Consider the following 12552-nt stretch of genomic DNA (forward strand, 5'->3'; position numbering starts at 1 on the left):
TCTTTTTTTTTTTTTTTTTTAAGAAACCAGCTTTCTTTCTTTTCTTTTTTTTTTTTTAAGAAACCAACTTTCCTCCCAGCTGGGCTTGTAGGTTGTTTTGGTTTTTTGTTTAAGATTTTACTTATTATTTGACAGAGAGAGACACAGGGAGAGAGGGAACACAAGCAGGGGGAGTGCGAGAGGGAGAAGCACGCTCCCCGCTGAGCAGGGAGCCCAAAGTGGGGCTAGATTACAGGACCCCAGGATCATGCCTCGAGCCGAAGGCAGATGCTTAATGACTGAGCCACCCAGGCACCCCCACAAAGGTGTCTTCAGATTTTTGAGTGTTCAGATGTTTTAAATGTAGAGATGAGACAGTAAACAATTTAAAAAAAAAACCATGGGACAAACGTAGGGCAGCAGGGAGCTGCACTTAGAATAGTCTGTGTGAATGGTGCAGGTCTTGAGTGTGAGCCCTGGAAGGTTCTAGAACTTCTGTCCTTAATTGAAGATTGTCTCGTTGGGACATGGGGCACATCCTTCCCAGTCTTCCTCTTTGCTACAGAGAGAGTTGTGAGCAGCCGAGGGACACCCTGGTCGTGCCTCCTGGTGCTGGGTGGCAGCTGGGGCACGGGGCCGGCGGCAGCAGCAGCCCTGATGAGCTCATGGGTCGCGTGAGGATGAAAGCGGGACGGGGTAGAAGGGGCGAGATGTCATCCGGGGCAACATGGGGGGGTAAGGGAGGTGTCCCTGTTGTCTCTGACACACCACTGAACAGAGATGGAGTAGGAGTTGAGGGCTGGGGTTCGAATTAAAGAGAAGACACATGTGTGCACTGCTTTTCCCCCTAGAAGGAGACCATGAAGGGTGGGTGAGGAACTCCGCAGGTATGAGAGTGTGAGACCGTGGGAAGGCAGTGGGGATTGTGGGGTAAAGGGAGATTTTAGGCAAGAATTTTAGAGCGCATCTCTTGTTGACATGGGCAGAGGGTGTGACAAGGGCTCTCCTGAAGAGAAAGTGGCTGCAGGTCAGTGGGGGGGCGCTCCCCACTTTGGCCTCCTCTGTGTTAACAGAAAGGGAAGAGAAGGGAAGAAATTGCCTTTTCGGAGTGTGGGACAGTAAACACGTGCAAATAAACGGAAAGAACACAAGTGCGAGCGGTGGGACGCTTGTGATCATGCATTAAAATCACCTGGTCAGCCTGCTCCTTGTCACTTCAGGACCGTCCCCCCTGTTCCCTGGGGGAGGGGGATGCCTGGGGACTGGAAGGCGGTCTGGGGCTGGGTTCTGGGCTGCGTGTAGCAGGAGCGTGATGGGGAGGCACGGAAGGGATGCAAGAAGAAACGCTCAGCTCCCAGAGCTGGGCGGGGACGTTTCCCGGAGCCCCGGACCGGGTCCCACGCGAGTGGCCGAGCGCCCCGGGAGGACCCGACGTACCGGGCTCCAGGCGGGCACCCAAAGCCCTGAGGTCGGGTCGCTGGAGTCAGGCTGGTGGCGGGGACTGCTGTCCCCGCAGCCGAGAGCGCAGGTTTCCTGCAGGCGCTGGGGGGCCTAGGCCCCCAGCAGGACCTCCAGGGGCGGGCCCTAGGTGGGATAGGCGGGACCCCGACCCGGACGGACTCTGTGGGGCGGGGCCTTAGTCAGGTGCGGGCAGAACTCCGGCCAGGGAGGGGGACTCCTAAGGGAAGGAGCTCGCGAGTGGGGGCTCTGCCGGGGCGAGACTGTGGTGGGGCGTGGCCGTAGGCGGGGTGGGCCGGGCCTCCGCCGTCGGGCGGGGCAGTGGTGGGCGGGGTCTCCGCCGCGGGGCGGGTCCGGGGCGGGGCTTTGCGCGGGAATGGGCGGGGCCTGGGCTGGGCGCGGCGCGGGCTCGGCCCTTAGCAGGGAATCTCCATTAGGGCTTTGGCCCGAAACTGCGGCTCCGGAGGGGCGGGCGGGTTTCTCCCGGGCGGGTTCCTCCCCCCGCCGGCCGCGCGCCGCGTCTCCCAATTCCAGGAGCAGCGTGGGGGCTCGAGGCGGCGGCCGGCGGCTCCGCTCCCGCCTGGGCGTCTGGGCGCAGGGCCAGGGGCAGGCGGGGAGCGGCGGCGGCGGCGTGGGGCCGCGGATCCCACGGAGGGCGGCGTCCTGGGCCGGCTGAGCCATGGCGGCCCCAGAGCCGGCGCCGAGGCGGGGCCGGGAACGGGAGCGGGAGGAGGAGAGCGAGGACGAGAGCGACATCCTGGAGGAGAGCCCGTGCGGCCGCTGGCAGAAGCGGCGGGAGCAGGTGGGCCCGGCGGGGCGGGGGGGTCGGGGAGCGGAGAGGGTGGTCGCCGCCCACCTCCCGCGGAGGGGCCGAGGAGGACACGCGTGGCGAGGGGAGCGCTGGGCAATCCAGGAGGCCAGAAATCTCTCCGTGGCCTTGCACAGGCAGCCCCCTAATTGGCCGGGCCTTGGACCCCTTTGGCCTGGTCCCCACGCCCTGCTGAGGGACCCCCAGTTCCCTAAGGTTCAGTCTTCTCCCAGGACCACCTCCCCATGCTCTGCGACCAGACCCATGAAGACCATCCTGAATACCCTGAAACCTCCAAACCCCCTCAGCCCAGCCCCTAGATACCCCTACTTGGCTCGTAGAGGCCACCCCTCCTCCAGTCCTCTGGAGGGGCTGAGGGCCAGCCTCCCATGCTTGCTGTCCGCTCCAAGGATGTGGGCAGAGCCCAAGCCCCCACTCTGTCTCCTGACACATATCAGCACACTCATGTCCCCCATCCCCACTGCCAGGTGAACCAGGGCAACATGCCAGGGGTCCAGAGCACCTTCCTGGCCATGGACACAGAGGAGGGGGTAGAGGTGGTGTGGAATGAGTTGCACTTCGGGGATAGGAAGGCCTTCGCAGCCCATGAGGTGAGGCCTGCCCACTCCTTGAGCGACCGGGCCCCACCCCCCCACCCCGTGACCGCACCCCCCTTCCCAGGAGAAGATCCAGACCATGTTTGAGCAGCTGGTGCTGGTGGACCACCCCAACATTGTCAAGCTGCACAAATACTGGCTGGATGCCTCAGAAGCCCGGGCGCGGGTGAGCCACGGGCACAGGGCGCTGCGGGGTGGGGGGCGTCTGCAGCCGAGGTGGGGGTGGGGGGTGGTAGGGACCCACCTGCAGTTGGCGGAGCCCGCCCGCCCCACAGGTCGTCTTCATCACTGAGTACGTGTCCTCGGGCAGCCTCAAGCAGTTCCTCAAAAAGACCAAGAAAAACCACAAGGCCATGAACGCCCGGGTATGGGGAGTGGGCCGGGGCTGCATCAGGGGTGTGGGTGAGAGGCAGCTCTGGGGACAGGAGCGGGCCTGGGCCGGGGCAGGGATGCAAGGTGGGTGAGCAGCGCAGGCCCGGCCGCCTCTCCGCACCGGTCCGATGGAATCCATCCGCCACCAGGCCTGGAAGCGCTGGTGCACACAGATCCTGTCCGCGCTCAGGTGAGGGCCTGGGCTTGCCCCTGCCATGCCCCCATGCTCGCGGTGCCCCCCCCCACCTGACCGCACCGACTCTCCTTCCCTCCTGCAGCTTTCTACATGCGTGCAGTCCCCCTATCATCCACGGCAACCTGACCAGTGATACCATCTTCATCCAGCACAACGGCCTCATCAAGATTGGCTCCGGTGCTGGCGGGGTTGGGGGGGGGGCTTGGCGGGGGAGGGGGCTGCCGGAAGCCAGGGGCAGAGGACACCCAACGCCCCCTCACCTTGACGCCTATTCTTCCTCCCTGTGGCGGCCTGTGCAGTGTGGCACCGTGTCTTCTCCAGTGGTGCGTGGGGACCCAAGGGGGCTGGCGGGCACGGGGCTGCCCGGTCTGCTCACCGTCTGCTCTGTCCACAGCGCTCCCAGGTGATCTGCGAAGCCCAGTCCGTGCCCAGCGGGAGGACGTCCGGAACCTGCACTTCTTCCCGCCGGAGTATGGCGGTGAGTCCTGAGACTGGAGACCCCGCTGTCGTGCATCTCCCCTGCCCAGCCTGATCCGTTCTCCCCTTTCAGAGTTTGCTGACGGCACTGCTGTGGACATCTTTTCCTTTGGGATGTGTGCACTGGAGGTACTAGCCCAGGGGCCTCCCGGCCGCCCAGCTAGCTCACCCTGCGTCTCTTCTCCATGCCTGACCTGACCCTGCCCCATAGATGGCTGTGCTGGAGATCCAAGCCAACGGGGATACCCGGGTCACAGAAGAGGCCATCACTCGTGCCAGGCACTCACTGAGCGACCCCAACATGCGGGTGAGCAGCTGACCTTGCCCCCCGCACCTGGCTCCAAGGGGTCCCGGGTAGGGCCGGTGTGGTGCTGAGGACAGGCGGGAGGTTCGGGGGTTCAGTGCCGCGGAGGGATGAGCCAGCCCCCCTGCACCAAGGCTCACCCACAAGGACAGCCTGACGCATGGTGCCTATGGAGTTTCAGGCCTGCAGGCCCTAAAGGTCCTTCTAAGGAAGGAGAGACTAGAGAGAGCCTTCCTCTGGGAGTACTACTGTCATGCTCGTCTTGGAGACAAGAGAGAGGCTCAGAGAGGCTCAGGCTTTGGGATAAGGGGTGGAGCCAGTGTTCCACTCCACGTCCCTGGCTTAAAGCCTCCAGGAAGCCAGCTAGAGGTGACGCGGCCCCAGCTTAGGTCGGGGTCGTGGCGGGGAGGGGGCAAAGGGAACATGGGTTGGAGGGTGTGTCCACAGTCTGTCTAGGCTATCTGACTTGACCACGTGGCCTCTGGGGATCAGGGTCAGAAGTGATGGGGCCCGGATGGGGCTGGTAAGAAGTGAAGCCAGAACTGATGTGGGGGGCAGCGGAGGACATGTGTGGGGGCGCTGGGGCGCGGGCCCATCAGGGCATCTCTGGAGCTGGGGCCTGAGCTGAGGGAGCGTCTGTGGGTAGATGGGCTTATGCTGGGCCGCACAGACCTCCAGGAGCCTGGGCTGATCGGGCCCTCTGCCCAGCACCATCACTCCCCACCCGCCCTACCCTGCCCAGAACCTCAGGGCAGGGGCTGTCGCCCTCCGTCCGCAGCGCAGGCTTCATCTGTGGGCTGCAGGCGACCACACTGACCCCCGGGACTTCTGCGAGCGGTCCAGGGGGTAGAGCACGGCCAGTTCTGGACCCAGGGCCTGACGGTCCCGCTTGTAGATGTGGGTCCTGGCCTGGCTGCTAACAGTATGCCTGTCCCTCTGCCCCTTCCTGCAAGAAGACTCCCCCGAGGACCGGACCCCTGGGGTCTGGGGACTTCAGGGCCCTGCTCTCCTCACTGTGTGCCCTCCTTGGCCTCCCCTCTCCACAACCCCAGGAGTTCATCCTCTCCTGCCTGGCGCGGGACCCCAGCCATCGGCCGTCCGCCCACAACCTCCTCTTCCACCGCGTGCTCTTTGAGGTGCACTCGCTGAAGCTGCTGGCGGCTCACTGCGTCATCCAGCACCAGCGTGAGGCCCAACGGGCGGGGTGGCTGGGGGCCTGGGCTCCGGGTGCGAGAGGGCTCCCTTCAGAACCCGGTGTGCTCCTGCCACCTGCAGACCTCATGCCTGAGAACGTGGTGGAGGAGAAAAGCAAGGCGGTGGACCTCCACGCAGTCCTGGCCGAGATCCCCCGGCCGCCCCGGCCCCCGCGGCAATGGCGGTGAGCGTGGGCCCCCCCTCCCCCGGGCCTCCCCTCTGCACATGGTCAGCCCCCGCCATCGGGGCAGGGGGGCTGCTGCCCCTCACGTGCCCCTCCCACCTGTGCCAGGTACTCGGAGGTCTCCTGCTTGGAGCTCGACAAATTCTTGGAGGATGTCAGGTGAGAGCTGCCGTGAGTCTGGGGAACCAGGGGCTGCGGGGCCTGAGCCCCCAGCCACCCCAGTGTATCCCCAGGAACGGGATCTACCCGCTGATGAACTTCGCGGCTGCTCGGCCCCTGGGGCTGCCCCGTGTGCTGGCCCCGCCCCCCGAGGAGGCCCAGAAGGCCAAGACCCCGACGCCAGAACCTTTTGACTCTGAAACCAGGAAGGTGAGCCTGGGCTCCTGCTGCACTGAGACCATCCACAGCCCAGAGGGGTCTCTTGCCAGGGGCTTTGAGTGCTTCCCAGCCCAGCACTCCTCCAGGCTGCCAGAAATCAGGTCCTGGTTGACCCTGATGTTGGGGGTAGGAGATGGGAGACGAGCTAGGATACCCCCTTTTTCAGAGGCTCTTTGCCCCCTGCAGACCCTTCCCGAATCCCTTGGTGCCAGACCCCCGGCCCTGCCCGGGTCCTGCTGGGCTCCAAGCAGCCGCCAGCCGGGAATCTCACCTGCTCCCGGGCCTCTCTGATGCCCCCACCCGCGGCTTGCTGATTCCCTGACATTTGTGTCCCAGTGCGTCCTCCAAGGCCTCCCAGACATTGTGTTTCCCCCAATCTCTCCTCCTGGAAGGCTCCCTCCTGGCCAGGGGCCTGCCCCGGTCAGCCTCAGCCCCGCTCCCCATTTCCATGTCCATACTTACTGGGTTCCAGAGGCTCTGGCTTTGGCCTTGGGTGTGTCTCCGTGGTTTCCACCCTGATCTAGGTCACCCCCATTTCCTACCTGGATGCTGAACCAGCCGCCAACCTAGCCTCCTCCCTCCAGCCAGGATTCATGTCCTAACAGCCAGAGCTGCCCCCAGAGATGCTGGGGGTCTTCAGCCTGATCCCCAGGTGTCCTGAGGCCTGGCGCTGCTGGCGTCGTATGCCTCTGCTCCTTTCCCTGCCAGCCCGTCCCTTCTGCTGCTTCTCCCAGCTCTCTCCTCATTCAGGTCTTCTCCCCACCTGTGAAAACCCTGTTTGTCCTTCAGTACCCAGACTTGGTGTCCACCCTTCTAGAAGTGTTCCTGAATTGGCCAGGCCACCTGTAGTGAATGTGCTTCTTAGGCTCTCCTTAGAGCTTTGCCCCCATTGCCAGTCCTTATTGTCCCTTCGGGGCCCCGAGTCAGCCTCTGCGCTTGCCACCAGTTGCTGAGGCCAGGCCTTCGTGGGTGACCCTGGTCCACCCTGTCCCCAGGTGATCCAGATGCAGTGCAACCTGGAGAGAAGCGAGGACAAGGCCCGCTGGCATGTGAGCAGGGCAGGGGCTGGGGCCCATGGAGGAGCAAGGTAGGGGGAGGCAGCTGGGGGTGCTGGGTGGACTCTGGGAGCCAAGCACACCCTCCTGCCTCCACAGCTGACTCTGCTCCTGGTGCTGGAGGACCGGCTGCACAGGCAGCTCACTTATGACCTGCTCCCAAGTAGGCCAGGCGGGTTCCGGGGCAGGGGCGGGTGCAGGTGTGGGCACAGGCGGCGGCCTCACTCCTCTGTCCTGCCCCTGACCATGTCCCTGCTGCAGCCGACAGTGCCCAGGACCTCGCCGCCGAGCTGGTACACTATGGCTTCGTTCACGAGGTGTGCGGGCTGACCTAGCCAGGCTGGGAGGGAGAGACAGCAGAGTCTGCACCCCTGTCACCCCATGCCTCCTTCCTGCCCTGCAGGATGACCGGACCAAGCTGGCTGCCTTCCTGGAAAGCACCTTCCTCAAGTACCTTGGAGCTCAGCCGTGACCTCGCAGCCCAGTCCCCGGGCACCGGCCCTGGCCGCCCACGTGGGGAAGCTCAGCCTTGGCCCAGGGCTTAGGGGACCAGGGGCTGACTGACCTCTGCTTACGTGCCTGGGGGTTGATGACCAGATGCCGGCTAGTGAGGAGCTTCTGCCTTCCATGGCTTTCAAGGAGGCCCTGGAGTGGGGTGGGGAGGGTGGTGGGTTTGGGGCCCATTGGGGGCAAAGGAGCCTGGGTTGGGGCTCAGGGGAGTAGTTAGGCCCCACATGTTGTCCGGATCAGGATTTTCCCACCTAGCCAGCTTGCACAACTCACAGTCCCTTCTCATATCCTGTATTTCCTGGCCAAGAGTTCTCCCCCACCCCAAGATATCTGGTGGGTGATCGAGCCTTCAGCACGGGAGAGGCTGCGCTGCAGGGAGCCACCGTGTTGGGGCTGGGGGATCAGTCCCGGACAGATGCCTGCCCAGGGCAACGCTCCACACCCTGTTGGAACCACAGACCCACCCTGGGAACCCCCCATTAAGCCAGTGGTACCACACCTGCAGGCGTGAGGCACTATGCTGGGCACTGGGCAGGGCCACGACCTGGCCGGAGAAGCAGATGGCAGAGACGTTTCATGAGTCCCCAGCCCGACACGGCTCCTGCACAGCCCTCTGGCCCCTGCCCAGCGCAGACCCACCTTGGAGACCCCCTCTGACTTTCCACTGCTGTGGGACAGGGACCTGCCACGCCCTCTGCAGGCTGTTCTGGCCCCCCACAGCCCTCTCTAAAGAGCTGTTTTCCCTCCCACATTCCTAGACCTGGAGGCCTTGGGCTCAGGCATCCTCCCTGCTCTCGCTGTGCTTTCTCTCAAACTCACTACCCCCCACGTATAGTCACTCACCCCCTCCTGTGGCAGCTGCCTCCCAGGTCCCGAGGACAGCAGCCCCTGACTCCCTGTCTCTCCCACTCAACTCCCTCCCACTCCTCACTGCCCGAGCCTCCTTTCTCCCAGACCGCCTCCCCTCTGTCTCCAAGATGAGTTAAGCGTTCTTCAACATTTTAAATTGCATGAACTTACTGCATTCAGGTTTCTTTTGAGGAATTTCTATTGTCAAACCAGGAAAGCTCACCACTGTGTTACTTCTCTGTTGTTGCTAGAAGAATTTACCACAAACTTAGTGGCTTAAAATACCACAGATTTACTGTAGTTCTGCAGGTCAAAAGTCTGGTACAGGTCTCTCCAGGCGTTAGCCAGGCTGCATTCCTTTCTGAAGGTTCTAGGTGAGCCTAAAACTATTGCCTAGGTTTCCATTTTCTGCTTCAGGTTGTTGGCTTGCGGGTGTCAGGGATAGCATGGGCACTGGCCAGGAATTCATCTCCTTGCAACAGTAAGGCCAAGGTCCCCATCTTCTTGCCTGCTATAAACTGAAGGTCATTTTTGGCTTCTACAGGCACCGCCATTCTTTGGCTCATGTACTCGTCCTCCGTCTTCAAAGCCAAAAACAGCCGGTTGAGTCTTTCTCATGATCCATCTGTGGTTTTCTGCAGCCAGGACAGCTTCATGTAATTAGGTTGGGTCCCCCTGAATAATCGAGAATAATCTCCCCATCACAAGGTCCTTAATCATGTATGGAAATCCCTTTTGCCATATAAAAACAGTCACAGGTTCTGGGGGTTAGGGCATGGACATCCTGGAGAGAGGGCATCATTTTTCCACCTACTACATTACCCTAACCAAAAACTAAAATAAAGTTACCAAGGTGTATCAAATACACATCAAAACATAGTGAATCTGGGGCACCTGGGTGGCTCAGTGGGTTAAAGCCTCTGCCTTCAACTCAGGTCATCATCTCAGGGTCCTGGGATCGAGCCCCGCATCAGGCTCTCTGCTCAGCGGGGAGCCTGCTTCCCTTCCTCCCTCTCTGCCTGCCTCTCTGCCTGCCTGTGATCTCTGTCTGTCAAATAAATAAATAAAATCTTTAAAAAAAACACACAAAAAAAACCATAGTGAATCTTAAGTTGTCTTAAACACCCCAATACCCTACAGAGTTACTCCTTCAACTTTAACAAATCTACAGTAACATTCAAGTCTAGTTGGAAATCCCGATGCTGTCTTGAACAATTTGAGTGTCGAGTGCATAACAGGTTGTGTACCCGTTAAACTGAACTCAAAAGTATCAATACTATCATTGCTTCAGTTAGTCATGCTTAATGAGGTTTTCATTTTAACTTTTATCCAAGTTATACACATATCATTTTAAAAGTGGAATGTTTGTTTTTTTAAGCCAGCAATAAATGATCAATGCAGTCTCCAAGTCTGATCCTTCCCAGATTTAACTCTTAGCTATTTCTTCAGGCATGTAAAATCCATCTATCACAAGCTGCACATGCTTTTACTGCTTTTTATTGGTTTTTCTACATAAGGTGTCCCCTGCTGGTGTCCTTGGTGAGGAGGGGGCTCACTGGCCTCAGGGTCCTGACCCAGCATCGTCCCAGTGTGGTGTGTATTATTACAGCTTCATTACTGCAGGTCTCAGCAGAGAACAAGCTGTCCTAGGGTTATATTTGGTTTCTTGCACAACTTTTTGTTTTGCCTGGAGTTAATCATTGCCCTTTTTGTTTGTTTGCTTAGTTTTCTGTACACATCTCGTTAACTCGTTCTTAGATTCTCCGGTCAATACTTGAGATTCGTTGCACAATGGACTGCTCTGTTTCCTCTTTTCCCGGAGCCGCCACCATGCCAGCTCTCTGCCCCAGGCTGTGTATTCTTGGGCCTGTGGCCTAGCCGCCAGCACGAGTTGCTCCTTTACCAGCATCCCGGAGTACATCTTTCCTCCTTTTACTGGATCCCTCACTTTCCTCTTCCTTCATTCACCCTTTGTTTGAAGAAGAACATCCTCCAAGTTTCCTGAGAGAGAGCACGTGGGAAATCAGGGAGTCTTTGCCCATTTGTCCTTAGCCTACTCTTACGTCTGCTCGTTAGTGTAGCGAGGCGCAAAAGTTTGCCCAAGTTGAAAACTATTTCTTCCCAGGATTTTGAGGGTGTCATGTGATTTTCTTCTAATCCCAAGACTTCCCATGTCTTTCTGAATTCTAACCATTGGTGATTCCCCTCCCTCTCTCTTCCTTTCCCTCTCTCCTTCCTTTCCTTTGGAAATCTCAATGGTATTTCTGGATTAAAAACTTGTGTTTCATCTGTCGTCCAGAGATCCCTACCCTTCAGTTCTAGGAAACTTTGTTTGGGGCATTTTTTGTTTGGTTTTTGGTTTCTCTGTTTTTTGTTTTTGCTTATTTCCCCCCCCTCCTTGTTTTGTGGAACTTTTATTATTTAGATGTTGGAATTATCTTTTAGGAGACACAATATGTGATAGTTAAGAGCACAGGCTCTGAGTCATTCTGCTGCTTCTGGCTGTGGGATATGGTGCCCCTACTTCCTCATCTGGAAGAATGGGATAATAACAGTACCTACTTTGGGGCGCCTGGGCGGCTCAGTGGGTTAAAGCCTCTGCCTTTGGCTCAGGTCGTGATCCCAGGGTCCTGGGATTGAGACCCGCATCGGGCTCTCTGCTCAGCGGGGAGCCTGCTTCCTCCTCTCTCTGCCTGCCTCTCTGCGTACTTGTGATCTCTGTCTGTCAAGTAAATGAATAAAATGTTAAAAAAAATAAAATAAAATAACAGTACCCACTTCATGGAATTGTTGTAAAGATCACACAAAGTAATGTTTGTAAGGTAATGAGAACTGTGCCCAGCACCCGAGCACTCTGAATGCCTTATTATATATCAGTGTCAAATCTCGTAAGATAAGCTACTGCCAGAAAGTGGTGCTTGTGCCCTCCACCCCCTGCAGTGGTGGTGGCAAATCCCAGCCCATTCACCACTTCATCCATTCCCCCTCTCCCATGGAGGCTGGTTAGGTACGAGGTCATTTCTAAGCACTGGAGAATACCACTCAGTGTGACCGATTGTATTTTCTCTTCTCTACTTATCAGGTTTTGTTTTATACATTCTGGAAGATTTCAACTGTATCTTTAAACCCTCCATTTAATTGTTCATTTTCCTCTCATATTTTTAATTTATAAGTACTTTTTCTCAGTTATTGAACATTTTTTCTTTATAGCTTCTTGTTCTTTTTTTAAAGATTTTATTTATTTCTTTATTTAATAGCGAGCTGGAGAGATCACACGTAGACAGAGCGGCGGGCAGAAGGAGAGGAGGGGAAGCAGGCTCCCCGCTGAGCAGAGAGCCCCATGCTGTGGGGCATCCCAGGACCCTGAGTTCATGACCTGAGCTGAAGGCAGAAGCTTTAACCCACTGAGCCACCCAGGCGCCCCTCTTTATAATAACCTTCTTGTTCTAGATTTTGGTTTTAAGTTTTTATTTTACTTCCAGTGAGTTAACATACAGTATTTTATTAGTTTTGGGTGTGCAATATATTGATTGTTTTGACTCTGGACGCAACATCCTCTGTGATATCTCTGAGGATATGGTTTTAGGTTTTCTTCTTGCTTTATTGTCTCTGCTCCTTCTGAGTCCCTTTTCCTTTCCGTTTTTATTTCTTTCCTCCTCCTTAGGTCTCTGGTGATGCCGGGCTGCTCAGTTGCTTCTAGGAGTGATGTCTTACTGGTGGGGCTTACTGCCTGGTGAGCTTTGAGGCCAGGGACCTGGCGAGGCCACTCTCCTGAGCGCCCTCCAGCTGCCCGTCTTTTGAGCCAGGAGCTGCTGCAGAGAGCAGCTCTGAGGTTCACGGGCGGCGCACGCTGGGGTAGACTTGGGGCTAGGGTGGAGGTGGGGAAAGGGCAGGAATCTCGCTAAGTCCCTCGCTTTTGGAACGGGACCCCGCTGGGGCAGCCCAGCCACCGCCCGCGGGGAAAGCCGAGTGGAGTCTCCTCTTCGCACTCCGTTTCCACCCACACGCCCTCGGCGTCGCAGCCCACCTCCAGCGGGCTAGAGGTTGCCCGCCTTCCTCCGGCTGCACGATACCCCACTTCTGCGCTCCTGGGATTCTGCCTTTACGCGACTCTTTTCCTCTCATTTTAGATGCGAGGGACGTGAAGCAGGTGGTCCGCCGCGTTTACTAG

At 58.3% G+C, this 12552-nt stretch overlaps 1 protein-coding gene across 5 annotated transcripts; it reads left to right on the top strand.

Annotated features, from left to right (window-relative positions):
- The first annotated feature begins 2075 nt into the window (after positions 1–2075).
- On the top strand, positions 2076–9277 carry LOC111146570 (nuclear receptor binding protein 2). 5 transcript variants are annotated; one of them, XM_022502166.1, is made up of 18 exons: positions 2076–2239; positions 2734–2856; positions 2927–3028; positions 3138–3227; positions 3384–3424; positions 3513–3607; positions 3730–3753; positions 3825–3908; positions 3981–4036; positions 4119–4214; positions 5264–5396; positions 5487–5589; positions 5698–5748; positions 5823–5958; positions 6963–7016; positions 7122–7185; positions 7284–7339; positions 7426–9277. In XM_022502166.1, exons 1-18 carry the CDS (start codon positions 2117–2119, stop codon positions 7492–7494), a joined length of 1500 nt encoding a protein of 499 aa, XP_022357874.1. In that variant the 5' UTR covers positions 2076–2116; the 3' UTR covers positions 7495–9277. The 5 variants fall into 5 exon arrangements, with proteins under 5 accessions (XP_022357874.1, XP_022357875.1, XP_022357876.1 ...); XM_022502167.1 differs by having other exon boundaries at positions 5267–5396; XM_022502168.1 differs by lacking the exon at positions 3730–3753.
- Positions 9278–12552: the final 3275 nt, after the last annotated feature.

The sequence above is a fragment of the Enhydra lutris genome, unplaced genomic scaffold (assembly GCF_002288905.1).
Source record: "Enhydra lutris kenyoni isolate GAN:26980312 unplaced genomic scaffold, ASM228890v2 scaffoldscaffold14, whole genome shotgun sequence".
Classification (NCBI taxonomy): Eukaryota; Metazoa; Chordata; class Mammalia; order Carnivora; family Mustelidae; genus Enhydra; species Enhydra lutris.